Here is a 17,703-nt window from a genome sequence, read left to right as displayed (position 1 = left end):
GTTTATTCCACTAAGCCATCTCCCCAGGCCCCCTCCCCAGTCCTTTTAAAAATATTTCTTTTTGTAGCTGGGCTTAATGGTGCACGCTTATAATCCCAACACTGGGGAGGCCAAGGCAAGAGGACTGCTTCAAGTTTGAGGTCAGCCTGGGCCAGTGTGGTGGTACGTACCTGTCATTCCAGCAATCAGGAGGCTGAGGCAGGAGGACAGCTGTGAATCCAAGGCAACTAGGTTACATAGTGAGTTCAAGATCAATTTGAACTACATACACACTCTTCTGGGGCCAGGGATATAGCTCAATGGTGCAGTACCTGCCTGCCAAGTGCAGGCAGGGTCCTCAGTTCAATTCCTGGTACCAAATCTCTCTCTCCCCCCAATAATTTTTATTTTTTAATTGTAAAACAAGCTCTCAAGTTGCTAAATTAGGCTGGATTTGAACTTTTGATTCTCCTTTGCCCCAGAGTTCTGGAATTACAGGCGTATTATTATACCTGCGTCGGTTTTGACAAGTTTGGAGAGGGTTTTACAGCACTGGGATGGAACCCAGGGATTCTGTGCCTGTTAGGCAAGCACCCTACCACTGAGCTATGTCCTCAACCCTAGAGAAGCAGTTCTGAACTCAAGAAAGAAATAGCGGAATAGGATGTAAGCTCAAAAGCTCAGCCCAGAGGGGAACCTGCTGGCTCAGCGATATTCAGGAGGCCAGGTTCCTAGAGGAGGATCTCAGAGACCTTCTAGAACTTGCTTTATTTGAAACCCACACACTTAGATTTTCGAGGAGGGGCAGGTGGGAGTCCTAAGGGCTTGTTAGCGCCACAGACTCTCAGCTATTGACTTCAGGAAATGCCTCAGGATGAGCTTGGGAGAGAGAACTTGTTTCTAGTAGTTTCAAGGTACCAGTGTGAAGAGAGTGCTAAGTCCTGCATGGCAAGCCATCCAGGGAGGTGTAGGGGACTCACCCAAGGACAAGTCCTCACCAGATCCCCAGGGAAGGGAGCCTCAGACCACCAGGCAGCTGGGGTGTGAGGTCTAGTGCCAGGGCCGAGGGCTCACATTGTACAGCCTTCTGTGGTTTTTTTGTGTGGCAGAACTGGGGATTGAACTCGGGCCCTTGTGCTTGCCAGGCAAGTGCTTATTCTACTGAGCCATCTCCCCAACCCCTGTGTTCATTCTTGATCTGGGAGTGTCCAGCACTGGGGAGGCTGAGGCAGGAAGATTGCCACAGGTTGGAGGCCAGCCTAGGCTATATAGTGAGTTCAAGACCAGCCTGGACTACATAGACCCTGTCTCAAAAAAAGTAAAAAAGAATAAATAAATGAAAAACTTTTCATTGCACCCTCTCCTGTGGAAGGGACAAAATAGTGTTCTAGTGTTCTAGGGTCTCTTTCGTAAGAACACTAAGCTACTCATGAGGGCTTCACTCTTATGACTAATTACCCTAACAGGAAGCAGTCTTTTTTTTGTCTTTCAAATCAGAAAAACATGGAGCAGTAGCTCAGTATTAGAACACTTGCTTAGCATGCATGTGAGGCCCTGCATTTGATCCCAAATTCTGTGCTACCATAAAGAGAAAAGTATACAACTCAATAGAAGCCAGGGAAAATGAATAAATAGGCAGTTAAGACCTGAAACACAATTGGCCACAGACATGAGAAGACACCCAGTTTCACTAAAAGATAAAATGCCATTTTTTTGTTCTATCAGATCAACAAAGGTGATTTGGTGAAGGGTCAGACACTGCTGATGAGTATTAAAACAGTAATTTAGCACTGTCCGGATAACTTGTTTTTCTGATGCAGGAGACTGATCCCAGGGCCTCACACCTGCCAGGCAGATGTCCTACCTATAAGCTACATACCCAGTAACAATATGTATTTTACATGTTCAGTCCTTTTGATTCAAATTTCACTTCTAGAAGATCATCCCCACAACCCCATACAATCATTGGAACATGGTTTAAATTAAAAAAAATAAATCTTGATGAGGAAGTGGCTGACTCAAAAGGCAGATTCACACATAGAAATTTATGTAGACATTAAAGATATTGAAATGACTTACAATCAAGGTGTACTGGTAAAGAAAAAGATTTAAGTATGGGGCAGAATCAAGCAATGAAATGGTACACTCAGCTGTTTAGTTTGATCCTACTTATGTAAGTCCACGCAGGGTGATACGTGTACACAGACTACTGTGGGATGTGCACTGAGCTGGTTAGCTGTGAGGAGTACAACGTCAAAGACTTCTTTTTTTGTCTTTTGGAGACAGGGTCTCACTATGTAGTTCAGGCTGACCTTGAGCTCACTTTGTAGCCCACAATGGCTTTCAACTTGGAGCGATTCTCCTGGTTTTGCCTCCTAAATGCTGGGATTACGGGCCTGTGCTTCCATGCCTGCTCAAAGGATTTTTTTGACTTCTCATTCTCCAGAAGTATGAGAAACACATTTCTGTTGTTTATAAGCCAGTTTATATTTTGTTACAGCAGCATGAACAGTCTAAAACAGTTGGTACTTTGCCATCTTCCCTGGGTATTTTCTCACTTAAAACATAGTTCTGTTGTTTTTTTTGTACTGGGAATCAAACTCATGACCTTGTGCTTAGCGGCAGGTGCTTATTTCTTTTGTAATTTTGAGTCAAGGTTTCACTATGCAGTTCAGACTGGCCTTGAACTCACTTTGTAGCCCAGACTGGCCTCAAACTCAAGAGACCCTCCTGCATCAGCCTTGGAGTGCTGGAATTATAGGTGTGTGCCCCCATGCCCAGACAAAACATAAACTTAAGCAGCCACATATTTGGCATAAGGCAATACCTCAGCAGTGATGCCTCTTGCAGATGAACTTTTGTGGGAATCATGATCTGCACAGGTAGAAAATTTTGGTTTTGGCTGGGGAGATAGCTCGGCAGGACAAGCGCCTGCCTGGCAAGTGCAAGGTCCCAAGTTTGTTTTCTGGCACAAAAAGCATGAAAAAAGAAAATTAAGAGTGTACACTGTCATTTATGTGTGTTGTAACAGGGACTGAATCCAGCGCTTTCACAGTGAGCTACACTTTTTGGCCCCTCTGCTTTTTTTTTTTTTTTTTTTGAGATAGGTGGGTTGATAAATTGTCCAGGCTGAGCTCCAATTTTTCCACTCCTGGCGGTAGACAAGTGCTGTTTGTTCACATGCTTGACAGTTACCTTTTAAAGCTTTAGGTGATAGTCTGCTGCAACATGCAGGCCACAGATTCACCTCCACTGCCCCAGGTTCATTACCCAGTACCAAAGGTGGGATCAGGTGGGGTGTCTATGTCCATTTCCACTGGCATTCTTTCATGTATCAGATATATAACTGCATTACAACTTTTAAAACTCATCAAAAAAACAAACAACAACAACAAAAAACAACAACAACAAAAAAAAACCCATAGTGTGTATTTCTCTTATCTCTTTTATAGATAAGGAAAGAAGTCCAGCAAGGTAGAGTGCCTGCCCTTGATTGAAACCCAGTTAAGCATCCTGGTAAATCAAATTCATCAAAAGGGAACTCTGGCAGGAAGTTGTGTCCGGAGAAGTATGGCAGCTCACCAAAAGATAGAAGGCTGGAAGGGCCAGTCAGGTAGCTCATTGGACTAAAGCGCCAGCTTAGGCAGGTGCAAGGACCGAGGTTCAAATCACGAGTACCATGTTAGCCCTGCCCCCGGGATGTGCTTAGATGATTGAGACTGGGCTTGGTGGTACGCACCTGTAATCCCAGTGCTTGGGAAGCTAAAAATCACTACGAATCTGATCTGCATAGTGAGACCCTGTACTAATCAAAACAAACAAAAAAAAAGGCTAGGCATGGTGGCACACACCTATAATCCCAGCACTGAGAGGCTGGGACAGTAAGATCATTGGAAATTTGAGGGGCCAGGGAGATGGCTCAGTAGAATAAGCACTTCCCTGGCAAGCGCAAGGCCTGAGTTTAATCCCCGGTTCCACCAAAAAAAAAAAAAAAAATCATTGGAAATTCAAGACTAGTCTAGGCTACAAAATGAGCTCAAGGCCAGCCTAAACTATATAGCCAGACCCTGTCTCCCCTCCCGCAACACACACACAAAAAAGATATTCAGCAAGTTAAAAGGCAGAACAGACATAAAAGCCTGAGCCTCAGAATAGCTGAAGATCCCCAGGCCAAGCCTTTTTTACCAAGCTGACACCACAGTGCCTCCCCTAGGCCAAAGATTAAATTTACCTCTGTATGATTAAAGAATGACATTCACCACTTAGAGGCCAGAGTTGAAGGTAGTATCTCCAACTAGGCTCATGTTTTGAAAATCAGAATTCTTTGGAAGTTAATGGAAGACTCCAAAGGGTGGAGCCTGTCTTTTCATGTGTGCAGACAGCTCTGATGTGGGATCAATGTAAATTCACTGAAATGCAAAGATCAGGTAGAATCAACAAAGCAAACGACAGGTCTCAAGGCCAATTTACATTTATTTGCTGATAACTCTTAATAAACGGACTTCAAACTCAGTAGAAGTTAAACAGTCTGTTTGTTAGGTGGAGCCATTCCTTGCCAGCGGCTGTTGGTGGTCTGTGAAGAGTGGAGACCCCAGCTCTGCGCAAACAGCAAGTAGGTAGGCCTGGTCCTTCTGGCCTCTGGGAGCCGAGGAACTACTCACTGGTCTCATACTTGTGCTTGATATGTTTCCACAGCTTCTGCATATCAAAGACAAGAACCACTAACTGTAACCTTTGCTCTCACATTTTACAACTACTCCCAACACACAACTAAAACAAGCTAGTTGTGTTGGCAGGATGGAAGCATCACCAGGCTTCACACCCAATTATTTTTTTATGTATTTGGTACAGGGTCTCACTACGCAAATTGGGACTCACATTGGAACAAGAAGTAATCCTCCTGTTTTCAGCCTCCCTAGTGCTGGGTCAGCAGGTGTGCGCCACCATGCCCAGATTCAGTCCCTGGCTCAGCATGCCCTGGGGCAGGGCTGGCATGGGCCCTGTAGCACAGCAGATCGAACCCGTCCCTGTGCTTGCCTAAGCAGGCACTTAGTCCGCTGAGCTATCTCACCGGTCCTTGACAAGTAATTCTAAACATTTATAAAATACTGTGATGCTCTCAATCATTATGTGAAGTAGGAAGGACAATCCTACTTCTACAGGAAATTAAAGCAGATTGAGAGTGGCCCCTAACACAGTAATTGAGAGCTTAATTTATACCCCTGGTATAAATCCAGGGGTACTGGGTTTATACTGCACCGGGCGTGGTGGCACATGCCTGTAATCCCAGCACTCTGGAGACGGAGGCAGGAGGATCACTGTTTGCTTGAGACCAGCTTGGGCTACATAGTGAGTTCAAGGCCAGCCTGAACTGCATAGTGGGACCTTGTCTCAAAAAAGAAAGAAAAGAATGAACAAACGAATGAACGAATGAGAGAAAGAAATTAGGAAAGAAAGAATATCCAGGGGTACTAAGTTGAGCCACTTTCCTTTGACCTAAATTGGCTGGAATTCTTTCCTAAAAGCACAGGGAAATGGGTGGGATACAACAAAGTACTTAAGACACTTTTTCAGATCAGTGGGAATAGCCAAAATAAACCAGTGCCCAAGACAGGACAGTGGTAACATTTGTATGTGGCAGGAAGTTGCCCTGGCCATGGACAGTATGGCATTAGTGAACAGAGCTTTCCTGGGATGTACAGTCAGATAGTCTCTAGTTAAAAAAACACAAGTCCAGGACCCAGTGATATATTTATCTATATCAGACCTTTTCCAGTATAGCCACAATCTAATGACATAAAGCATGCAGAGAACTTAGCAGTGGTAGGCACATAAGAAGTCTACAACGTGTTATTACTCCTATTTTACGCTCCCACCTTTTCCTGAGCAATGCAGAGAATGTTCTTTTTCAGCGCCACCCACCAGGCACTGTGGCACTTTATCTGCATTCACTGGGGTAGTTACTATCATGGACTCTATTTCACAGATAACACTGAAGCTCAGAGAAATTAAGAAACATGTCCAAGTTAATGTCATGGTTATTAAGTGACAAGACCTAGTATACCCAAGTAGGATACTTTGATTTCATAGCACCCATTTATTAACCCAGCTATCTTGCTGGGCACAACGGCACACACCTGTCATCTCTGCAAAAGGAGGCTGATGAGACAAGAGGACTCAAAAGAGTTCAAAGCCAGTGTAGGCTACACAGCGAGTTCATGGCCACTAGGCTTGAGGGGGAGGTGGTGGCCATTTTTTTGTTTCTGTTTGTTTTTGGAGACAAGGTTTCACTATGTAGCTCAGGTTAGCCTTGAACTCACTATGTAGCCCATGCTGGCTCAAACTCTCAGCAATCCTCCTGCCTCAGTCTCCCCAGTTTCGGGATTACAGGCGTGCAGTACCATGCCAGACTTGAAAGAGCAATTTTAAAAGGTCAGCCACAGTATCTAAGGAAGTGTCTTTTTCAAGGGCTCAAATCTGCCCTTACACTCTCAAAGGAGGCAGGGGTCAAAGTTCCGGCTCTCATTTACCAGTGACTTATTGGTGGTGCGGTCCTGGTAAGTTCTTTGCTCTCACAAGTTTTAATTTAGCTTCTACAATTGAGCAGTGGGTTTGTAGAGTGGGACCCTGCAAAGTACAGCCTTTTTCCCTTTTTCTTTTTAACGTTTTAAGGTTCACACTAGGTCGAGAGGGTAGATGGCATTCTCCAGCCAAAAGACGCCCACAGTTTTTACCCCCTTCCTGGTAAAGGTAGCCAGACTCCCGTCCCATTTCCACTCCCACCGTTATTTCAACCAGGCTCAAGGTCAGGATGGCCTAGACCCTCACCCCGTCGTTGATATGCTCGTAGATCGCGTCTGCGCCTTGGTCGAAAGCGCGCTCGAAGAACAAGGCGCCCACAGCAATGGTGAGGGCGAAGGTGGAAGTCCTGCGAAACAGCAAGGAGTACAACCTCGAAGAAAGAGTCGGAGCAGCCATGTTACCTCACTGCTAAACTCCCCGCCACCGCGCCTGCGTTGAGGCCGACCTCGCGCTCTAACGGCATTTACTGCAATGCCTTATGGGATTGGTAGTTTCTTCGGATCACAAAGGTCATCCTTTTGAACCACAGAGGTAACGGATGGACTGAGGAGGAGAAAAAATATCTCATAAGATCCAAACCATCACAATCCACGCATTGAAAGTTGTATTATCCAGTTTTTCTTCGCAATGATTTTTGTGCTCGTTGAATAAGTGAACTACAACTTCCAGAAGGCCTCGCGCGCCCACCGCCCCTCCCCGCACTGTTTCAGTTTAGTTTCCCAAAGCTTTCTGGGACGGATGGGCTGATACCCAACTACGAATCCCAGCAAGCAGTGCGCGCGACGCAAGGGCGCAGGAGGAGGAGCCTGCAGCCGTTCTTCCCGGCGGAGCCAGGTATCTTCCTTGGCGGGACGTTGTGGGGCGAGTTCTACACCTTCCCGACACTGGAAGGCTCGGGCTCTGCCTTCTAATTGTGTGTATCTCGACATTCCCGCGTTGGGGAATGGGTGAACGGGAAGGGTACCTGGTTTTTCCGCGGACCCTCAGCTAATCTCATCTTCCCTGCCCCGAGTACAGGCCTAGAGGTGAAAGAAGTGGGTCCCGGGGTCTGTTCTGTCCGTGCTTCATGTTTTCCACACACCTCCAGGCTTCGAAGTCAAGAACCCTGGCCTAGCAGACAGGCGACCTGGGGCCACTTATTTCTTCTTGAGAATAAGAAGAGTGAGGGCTTTCGATTTAGGGGCAACAGATAAATGTTTACCAAGTCCCCAACATTAACCCTGTCCAGCCCCATGCGGTGGTCATAGAGCTATCACTTTGCTGTGTAGGAATGGAAAAGGGGCTGGGTGGTGGCAGGAGAAACCTGTGTTTCTGTGCACAAGTAGTGTCGTAGTGCTTTAAAAAACAGAAAACTAGTCTGGCGTGATGGTCCATACTTAAAATCCCAGCATTCGGGAGCCAAAGGCAGGAGGATTATTGTGAGTTCAGGGCCTGTCTAGGCTTACATAGTAAGTCCAAGGTCTGTTTGGGGAGAACTTGGTGGCTATTTTTGTTTGTTTGTCTTTTTTGAGATGGGGACTCACTATGTAATTCATACTGACCTTGAACTCACTATGTAGCCCAAGCTAGCTTCAAACTCAGAGATCTTGCCTCAGCCTCCCAAGAGCTGGGATTACAGCCACCACACCTGCCTGGTTGTGCTGTTTTAGCCTGGGTGGCTGCTCTGAGGGTGACACTTGGCTGAAGGCTAAACACCTGAGTGATTATAGTCGCTGGTCAAGCAGGAAATGGTTGGTGCAAAGGTGCTGAGGTGGCTGCATTCCTGGGATGTTTGAGGGAAAGTAGAGTGGACTATGAAGAGGTGGGCTTGAATCAGCTTCAGTCTGGCCTTGTAATCCATGGTAAGGAGTCTTTATTTAAAAAAAAAAAGTGTCCTAGGAAGCCACTGAAGTTTTTTGAGCAGGGCTGTGACAAGATGTAATTTCCGTTTTAATGTCATTTTGACTGCTCTCTGGAGAACGGACTGAAGAGGGGGAAGTTATTGAGATGGATCAGTTGAAAGAAGATGGTGATTTAGATTAGGATGTGGATTAGAGTAATGATCAGATTTGAGATGTATTTTGGGAGGTAGGGCAGATGGAATAAGTTGGCAGATGTGTGCAAGGTGTATAGCAAAGAATTAAGAACACCTTAAATTTTGAGCTCAGCTACAAAATCAACAGGAATGAACTTAGTTGTGTTTTTGTCACATTCGGTTTGCACTGAAGTGGAGATGTCCAAGGCAAATGGGAACATAGCTTTGGCATTCAGAAAGAGAGGTCTGAATGTAAGACAAGAGTCATCAGGTTAGAGATGACCTTCAAGACCAGGTACTGGACTCCAGGCCTGCCTCTGTCTGCCTCTGACTCTGGGACCTTGGTCAGGTCCAGACCCTCTAGATCCTATTTTTATTCAACTGTAAAAGCAATAGTAGTGCCTACGTAAGGGACTAGAAAGAAAAGTGAAATGTTCTAACTCCTGAATGTTATCCTTTCTGTGGTTATTTACTGCTCACAGAGCATCCTGGTAACTCTTTGGGGCAGAAAGTTGTGACCTACAGGGAATCTGCAGCCATCTAATCTGACTGGTGGGAAGTTCAAGAGAGAAAATCAGTTAGGTGAGATGAGTAGGAAAGACCACAATCAGTAAAAGATGTGACTTATTTCTTTTAAATTTTTTTTGTTTTGTTTTGTTTTGTTTTTGAGACAGGGTCTCACTATATAGTCCAGGCTGGCTTTGAACTCACTGTGTAGCCCCTGCTGGCCTTATGCTCTCAGCAATCCTCCTACTTCAGCCTCCTGAGTGCTAAGATCACAGGCGTGTGCCACCATGACTGTCCTATTTTTTATCTTTTAAATTAACATTTTCATTTTAAAGTAACAATTTTAAAACCTTGTTTTCTCCAGGCTATCAGTTTTAATTTGAAATTATTATTCTATACATGAATCTATGAAAGTAAGAAAAATGACCATAACTTTTTCTTTGATTAATGCTTGAACTCAAGTTGAACAAACTAAATTCCTTAAACACTTAGCCCTTTTTACAGCTTAATTACATTCCCTCAAACATTTTAACTCTATTTATAAATTTAATATATTTGATTTTCTTTTTATGTACTCTACCTGCATAACCTAACAAGCACAATTTCCCCAAGGATACTTAGTTACTAGAAAAATCTAATTAATTAAACTTATACTGAATTTCAGGTTCTTATACACAGTTCAGCACTTTTACAACTTAGTCAAATTATTTTATGTCAGTGGCTCTTGGCTGAGGAGTTTTTAAGAAATGCAGCTTCCCAATGGGGTGTAGCTTAGTGGTAGAGCACTTCCTTACATGCATAAAATCACACACACACGCACACACACACACACGCACGCCCCAGGCTCCATCTCTGATTTGAAATCAGAATATTAAACCAGGTGTGGTGGTCCAGTCCTGTAATTCCAGCACTTGGGAGGCTGAGGCAGAAGTTTGAGGCCAGCCTGGGCTTCAAAGTACGGTAAAGGCTAGCCTCAACTATTGTAGTGAGACCCTGTCTCAAAAAAGACCAGGGGGCCTGCCTCTTAGCTCAATTCTTTAAGTGACTGCTTCAACAAAGCTGTCAGGCTCAGGTTGCTGTGGTTCGAGCCCCACAACTCAAGCCAGCCAAACATGCCCTGAAGGCATTTGGAGCAAAAAAAAAAAAAAAAAGACTGTTATGGAAGGTAGATTTTATTTATTTATTTATTTATTTTTTTGTTTGTGAAAGAGCACATTTTATTGGGAAGCAGAGAGCAAGCAGCACAGTGACCACAGACAAAGGCCGTCCAGTAGGCACCCTATATGTCATATGCATGCCTGTAATATCAGCACTAGGAAGACTGAGGCAAGGGGATTGCCGCAAGTTTGAAGCCAACCGGGGTTACACAGTGAGATCCTTTCTCAAAAAAAAAATTGTTTTTTCAACCTGTACCCCAGTGGTCACTGCAGGGAACGTTGTCCTAAGACCAAAATCTAAATGTCTTAACAGTAAGGAAAGTTGACAGCTATCCACTGCTTACTATACACCACACACACTGCTCAACATCCCCTGTGGATGGGGACTCAATGCCATAATGCACAAAGCCTGTGAGGTCAGTTCTGCTGTCCTCGTCTTGCCCTCAGAAAAACTGCAGCCACATAGTCCACACTTGGCAAGGAGCAAGAGCAGAGTTTGAGTCGCACTGGTTCAGAAACAGCTGTCCAAAGTCAAGGTGAAGGGCTTACCTGTAGTCCCAGGTACTTGGGAGGAGTACCTCAGTCCGGAAGGAGTGATCACTTCAGTCTGGAGTTTGAGACTAGCCTGGGCAACATAGTGAGACTGTCTCAGCAACTTTAAAAAATTGTATTTATGGGCTGGGGAGATGGCTCAGTGAAATAAGTGCTTCTCTGGCGAGCACAAGGGCCTGAGTTCAATCCCCAGTTTTGGGACTGGTGAGATGGCTCAGTGGTCTAAAGCACCTACTTAGAACAAGCTTAGTAAAGCACAGGGACCATGGTTCAATCCCCCAGCACCACATGCCAGCCAGCCCTGCCCCCTGGTGGGCTGAGCTGGCCACACACACACACACACACAAATAAAAAATTTTTAAAAAAATTCCCAGTTCCGCCATAAAATAAATAACTGTATTTATTTACTTAGTTGAGTTTTTCAAAACAGTGTCTCGCTATGTACTTCAGCCTGGTCTTGAACTCACTCTGTAGCCCATGCTGGCCTTGAGGCAATCTTTCTGCCTCAGCTCCCAAGTGCTGGGATTATAGGCATGAGCCACCACACCAGGGTTGTCTCTGGAATGTTTTTTAATCAAACCAAAGGAAACTATTCTCTCACTTGCACAAATGTTTTCTCTACATTGCTAAATGAAAAATGGTTGTTACAACAGTATGTACAATAGGATACCACTTTTTTTTAAAAAAAGAAATAACTCCCCCCCATGCACATGACACACTATGCACACACAGAGTGGGACACAAAGTATTTATTGTGGTGATATCTGGGTAATATGATCAGGTATGCACTTTGTGTTTCTCCATTTTTCTAAGACGCTCTACATTTAATGTTTTTAAATCTTTGGGGAAAAAAAGAGGGAGCTTTGTTAGGGATAAAGAGGCTACCTGCCAAGGATGGTTCCAGAGCCTCTGTTCATTTGGATGAACTGGCTCCGGGTAGACATTTTATTCGGTTCCTGGCTGAAGACTGACAAGGAAAACCCTGATTCCAACCAGGTCTGGCCTGACCCCAAGACCCAGTGAAGGTTGGCTGAGCCTGAATTGGGGCTCTAGGGACTGAGGCTAGAGACATGGTTTCTCATCAGATGGTTACAGGTCCCAGGAGGCCAGTTTCCAAATAGGAAAGATAAAAATAGTCAGAAGGAGGCTCCTGAACCAGATATCCAGATTCTGAACTGCCTCGGACTCCTTCTGTCCCTAGTCTGAGCACCAAATATCATCTGAGCCTCTGTTGCCACTCTCACTGCTGTCTACATCTGCACACAGCCTCAATTCACCCCACCTGCATCAGAACAACCCTCCTAAAAAACAGCCAAACTCAAAATTTTCTACAACTCCCAAGTGGGAACCTTATTGAAAATGAAAGCCATGGGCTGGATCCCCAGTAGTGGGGGTGGGGGTAGGGATAGGGGTGGTAGAACTCCTAGGTCAAATAGTGGAAATTATGACTTAGCACATCTGGAGGGGTCCCAGAAATCTGTAGCAAGACTAGCACCCTCTAAAAGTGCAAGTATCCCTAAAAAAACAAATGCCTGCAGGAATGAGCTTCCCCTTGACCCAAAGGCAGCTTGGTTAGGGACAGCTGGACTGAAGACAGTAGTTCCAAGTAAACAAAGGCCGGATTCAGACTCTATCAGAAACCCCAACAGTGTCTCAGTTAGAAATCAGTCTGATCTGATTATGAATAACCTTAGTTCACTGAAATGTAGCTCCAACTTTTTTTTTTTTTTTTTTTTCAGAACCGGGGATTGAACTCAGGCCCTTGCACTTGCCAGGGAAGTGCTTATTCCACTGAGCCATTTTCCCAGCCCCATTGCTTTTTATAGTTCAAGAAAATTAAGAATTAGAAACAGAGATGAAAGAGTAAACCCTTAGTAATAATCAGTGTATTCTTGGAATCTCAAGTATATGTAACCTTGAAAAACTTTGATATGCTAAATATCTGACACTCTAGTACTGTGATTTTAAGATATTAAAATTAAAATAGATAATTGATAAAATATCTTTGTAATTAAGACTTACGAGTTTAGATTGAGATGTTAGTAATGACACTGGTATATATTGGAATATTCTAGAATTGTTGCAGACAGCTGAGTTAGATAGAAATATTATAGGCAGTCAGACAGGGCCAGGCTCTTGAAGGAGATACCACAGAAGACAAGATATCTTGCAACACTGGGAGGGATAGACGCTCCCGCCATGGGCCAGACCTAAAGACCAAAGATCAAACAAATGCCAACCTCCCTAAAGATTGGCATCCGAGATTGATCATCACCCTGAGGGAGCCAGAAGAATCATTAATCCGACTACTACTGGATGGCTACCTGATAAAATCCTGTTCTATATTCATGCCCCCTTGCTATGTGACTCACTTCCCCATTTGGTCCTGGACTTGATCAATTTTACCTGAGCAATGTGCTTGTAATCCTACTGGGTGACCATAGTTTTGTCCCACCCCACATCCACCTAAGCAAGTTCCCATGTTCCCACCACCGTAGACCCACCTCACCACATGGTTTTCCTCTATAAAAGTCTCTGGAAGAGACAGCTTCCCAGAGACAACCGGCTCAGGTCCCCCTCCTGTCCCTCTCTCTCGGACAGGAGCTTTCTCTCCCTCAATAAATATATTCTGCTCATAACCTCTGTTTGTTCCTAAAATCCATTCTTCGGTTTTAGAGAACACAAACTCATCCAGGTCAGGCTGGGAGATCATTTTCAAACCCATGTCATTTGGAGGTTCCCAGTATTATCTGGAGGTTACCCACCTGAGATCAGTTTTTCTCCCTGTATCAGAATCACCTGTAGAACTATAACTATTTCTAAAGGGTATCTCACCCTTAAAATCTACCTTCCAGTACCCCTGAGGGGCTGTATCTCTAGTGAACCACAGCTGCCTTCAGGCAAGTGGTTGGGACTTTGCTCGACCCCTGGGAAGGATGAGATTTGGGAAGGTGCCCTGAGGGAGACAGTTGATTTTTATCGGTAGCATGGCAGAGAAAGGATCTCACTGTGTAACCCAGGTTGGCCTCAAACTTGCGGCAATCCCCTTGCCTCAGTCTTCCTAGTGCTGATATTATAGGTATGCATCACCATGCCTGGCTCCGGTTAAACATTCTTTTTTGATACCAGGGATTGAACTCAGGACCTCATGCTTGCCTGAGCTATATCCCTGGCCCTCTGTTGAAAATTCTTATCTAAATACTTGGGACCAGAAGTGCTTCAGATTTCTGATGGTTTTAGATTTTAAATTATTTGCATAGATTTTGAAATCTGAATTTCTCAGAAATCTGAAACTTTTTGAATGTTTTGTCAGTGCTCAAAGTTTCAGATTTCAGCACATTTTAGATTTCAGAACACACACACACACACACACACACACTTTTTTTTTTTTTTTTTTTTGTGGAACTCAGGCCTTTGTGCTTGCCAGGGAAGTGCTTATTCCACTGAGCCATCTCCCCGCCCCCCACACACAGTTTTTTTTGGTGGTACTCAGGGCCTTCACATAGAGAAAGCAACATCCTGGCCTTCTTTTATTTTGAGGTAATTTCACTAAGTTGCTTGGGAAGTAGCATTATTACTCCATCTTCCAGATAACATGCGGTCTGTAGTTTGCTCAGTTATATAGCCTAAGAGTGGCATGGATGGGACTTGGAGCTAACTTGTATGCTTAGAATACAAATGCTCCTTGATTTAATGGTGGGGTTACATCCAATAAACCCATTTTATGTATGTATGTATGTATGTATGTATGTATGTATTTGTGTATTTGGTACAGGGTCTCACTACACAACTCGAACTCATAGTGATCCTCCTGTTTTCAGCCTCCCCAGCGCTGGAATTACAGGCATGGGCCACCATGCCCCATCTTGGTTGCCCGCTCAGCACACCTGGGGTTGGGGCCAGCACAGCATGTGGTGCCAGGGATCGAACCCCAGTCCCTGCTAATGTCACTGAGCTATATCCTTGGTGAAAATATTTTAAGTAAAAAATGAATTTAAGATGCTAGGCATAGTGGTAACAGCTGTAATCCAGAAGTCTGGGAGACTAAGGCAGGAGGATCTGAAGTTTGAGCCCATCCCGGATAACTTAATGATTCAACAAGACCCTGTCTCAAAAAAGGGACTTAGGGATAGGTATGGTAGTACATGCCAGTAATCCCAGCACTTGGGAGACTGAGGCTGGAAGATTGCTGAGAGTTTGAGGTCAGCCTGTACTACATGGTCAGTTGAAGTCCAGTCTGAACTCCATAGAAAGACCTTGTCGCAAAAAAAAAAAAAAGAAAGAAAGAAAAAAGAACAGAAAAGAATGAAAGAAAAAGGCTGGGAGCCAGGGATATAGATCAGTGACATAAGTTCAAGGTCCTGAGTTCGATCCCCAGTACCAAAAAAAAGAAAAAGGCTCAAATTATAGCTCATTGCAAAGGTACTAGCTTCAGTTCCTAGCACTGAAAAAAGAAAAAAAGAGAGGGGGTGGATTTAATACACCTAGTCTACTAATCTACTAAGCACCTTAATTTAGTAACATAGTACACTTCAGAATATCACTTGTTTCCCCTGTGATCCTGAGAAGGATTTCCTTGTGATCACAGCAGATACCGTGATTCACTGCCACTGCCCAGTGTCATAATAGATAACAAAAGGTGGAGAAAAGATTAGAACTCAAGGTACGTTTCTACTGAAAGTACAGTATACTGCTTTTGAACTTTGTAAAGTTGAAAAGTTACAAGGCGCGCCATTGTAAGTTGAAGACTATCTATGTGCAAAGGAAAATAATGTGCACGGGTTGGCTGAGGCAGTCTGACTTTGGGCGATCTCTTGCCCTCTGCTTTCAAGCCTTAATCTGCCACCCTCGAGTAGCATTACACTGAGGATGGAAGGCCTGCTTAGATTGTGGCCCTGTCTAGACCTGCCAAATTAGAAATTGCCTTGGTTAGGACTAGGCAATTCCCTGCTGCCTTAGACTGCTGGGAATGGTCTACTCCTCGCCCCAAGGAGTGCAAGAGACAAAAATACGAACAAAGCCAGAGTGAAAAGTGATTACAGCTAAAAACACTGCAGCATCTGAAAGATACCCTAACCCATGAGGGGGTTGCTCCTGTCAGGGAAAACACCTATAACTTTCTAGCACTTCTGTCAGAGCAGGGTCCTGCAAGGGCAAGCGATGGGCCATTGCCACAGGGTAGTTCTGATGCCATCAACTCTAGACGGCAGACATATGTGGCACTGGGACATTGCCGTGTTCCTAGTGGGTGTGCAGTAATGCTGTCCTCTGGCTGTGGTTTACTGTTTACCTAGACTTGTGGTTCCATAATTAGAAGAAATGACAGGTGAGCTTGAGGGCAGCATGTGGTGAGCACAAGTCCTGAATAATTACAGTGTGCATCTCACCCTGGCCAAGGCTGAGCTGTTGGCTTATTTTAGCCATGCGCCAAAGCCAGCTCAATTTCCCAAGATGCACACAATGAAAGGAATCAGTAGACTTATGAAGTACAAATATCTGCCAGTAGTAGCCTCAGTGCAGGGCAGTAGACAGGGAAGAAGATGTGCTCTGCGGTCAGCCAGACCCTTCTGTGCACATGGGCTCTTGAGGGCCTCGGCTGTGTGGCTGCATTGCTATCCCACTAGCAGCATTCACGATTATTATTGTAAGTGTCATTGTTTCTGACACTAGCAACAATCACTGTCAGTAGTTAGTGTCTCCCCTAGCCAATGGGATGTAAGCAAACTAGGAGTATTTCTATCTACTCATCTGCAGAATAGACCCCTTGATAGCTTCTCAGTGGATCTCCATGTCTATTAAAAGAATGAAAGCTAAGTACTCAGCACTCAAGAATCAAATTAAAGCTATTCCCTCCTAATATCACCCCCCCCCTTTTTTAAAAAAACAGTACTAGGGACTAAATCCAGGACCTTCATTGAGCTACATCCCCATCGCTTCTTAAAATTTTTAGTTTGAGAAAGGGTCTTGCTAAGCCCAGGCTGGGTTTGCAGGCATTTGCCATCATGCCCAGTCTCTTTTATTCCTTTTTCTACCTCTCAGTATCTCAACTAATTGGTCATTATTTCTTTGACCCCAGAGAACTAAAGTCAGATGCCAGAAGACAGCCAAGGGAGGATTAAGTCAGTAGAATCAGTCTCATGGTTGCCTACCCAGCTGGGGGGGCTGGGGTTCTGCTGTAGTTAGGGCTTTTTTTGTCTCTCCTGTGTGCTCCTCGGTTTTGTACCTGGATAGTGGGGAAGAGAGTCTGGGAGGTGCTGGCTTTATCCAAAGGGTGGATGGCCTTGGCTTAGTAGGCAGCATGCTTGCTCATCCACAGGCCATAGTGACTACTACAGCAGCCAGCCACTACAGAAGTGTGTGCTGTGGAGGAGTCTGTGTTGTAGTGAGGGAAGTAGGTCCTCCAGACAGGAAGTCTCCATGTGAAGAAGTGAGACATGCTATAGAAAATAGTTGGGCACAAGAGAGGCAGAGGTGTCTGTGGCATTGATTTTGACCACAATTTTAATTTTTTTTTATTTTTTATTTTTTTTTTTATTTATTTGAGAGAGAGAGAGAGTGAGAGTGTGTGTGGTGTGTGTGTGTGGCCAGCCCAGCCCACCAGGGGGCGGGGCTGGCTGGCATGTGGTGCTGGGGGATTGAACCGCAGTCCCTGATGCTTTGCTAAGCTTGTTCTAAGTAGGTGCTCCAGACCACTGAGCCATCTCTCCAGCCCCTTGACCACAATTTTAAATCAAGTGGTCAGAGTGTGCTTACTGAGGATGACAGATAAGTGCCTTGTGGTAACAGTAACAAATATAATGTCCCATTCTTTGAGTACTAACTACATACTAGGCACCTGAGTATACTATAGTCAGCCCTCTGTATCTGTGGGTTCCTTACATATGAGCTCAGCCAAATTCAGATAAAAAATGT

The 17,703-nt window shown here is 44.6% G+C and overlaps 2 protein-coding genes and 1 long non-coding RNA gene across 5 annotated transcripts in view; 1 reads left to right on the top strand and 2 right to left on the bottom strand.

Annotated features, from left to right (window-relative positions):
• The window catches only part of LOC111815766, a 25,469-nt gene extending 14,547 nt beyond the window's left edge, over positions 1–10,922 (bottom strand). The window contains exon 1 of the long non-coding RNA XR_002820406.1: positions 10,789–10,922. This is a non-coding gene — a long non-coding RNA (uncharacterized LOC111815766). The remainder of the gene's footprint in view (positions 1–10,788) is intronic.
• On the bottom strand, positions 4,435–7,006 carry LOC101564275 (cytochrome b-c1 complex subunit 9). Its single transcript, XM_004628175.2, has 2 exons — positions 6,808–7,006; positions 4,435–4,677 (listed from the first exon to the last, which is right to left on the bottom strand). The coding sequence occupies exons 1-2, from the start codon at positions 6,955–6,957 to the stop codon at positions 4,633–4,635; spliced, it is 195 nt and encodes a 64-aa protein (XP_004628232.1). The 5' UTR covers positions 6,958–7,006; the 3' UTR covers positions 4,435–4,632.
• Zmat5 (zinc finger matrin-type 5) overlaps positions 7,324–17,703 on the top strand; it is a 32,955-nt gene continuing 22,575 nt past the window's right edge. For 2 of the 3 annotated variants that reach the window (XM_023711359.1, XM_004628060.3), the window contains exon 1: positions 7,324–7,395. The gene's annotated coding sequence lies outside the window, so the exon portion shown is untranslated. Of the gene's footprint in view, positions 7,396–9,055; positions 9,158–17,703 lie in introns of those variants that run through there. The other variant, XM_023711358.1, reaches the window with a different exon arrangement.

The sequence above is a fragment of the Octodon degus genome, unplaced genomic scaffold (assembly GCF_000260255.1).
Source record: "Octodon degus isolate 3935 unplaced genomic scaffold, OctDeg1.0 scaffold00021, whole genome shotgun sequence".
Lineage (NCBI taxonomy): Eukaryota > Metazoa > Chordata > Mammalia > Rodentia > Octodontidae > Octodon > Octodon degus.
This window is presented reverse-complemented; position numbering and strand designations above follow the sequence as displayed.

Excerpts from the sequence above, each read along its gene's own strand:
- LOC101564275 (XM_004628175.2), bottom strand. The coding sequence starts at position 6,957 with ATGGCTGCTCCGACTCTTTCTTCGAGGTTGTACTCCTTGCTGTTTCGC. Across the intron at positions 4,678-6,807 it reads ACGAGCATATCAACGACGGG|AAGCTGTGGAAACATATCAA; the intron begins GTGAGGGTCTAG and ends TTTGATATGCAG.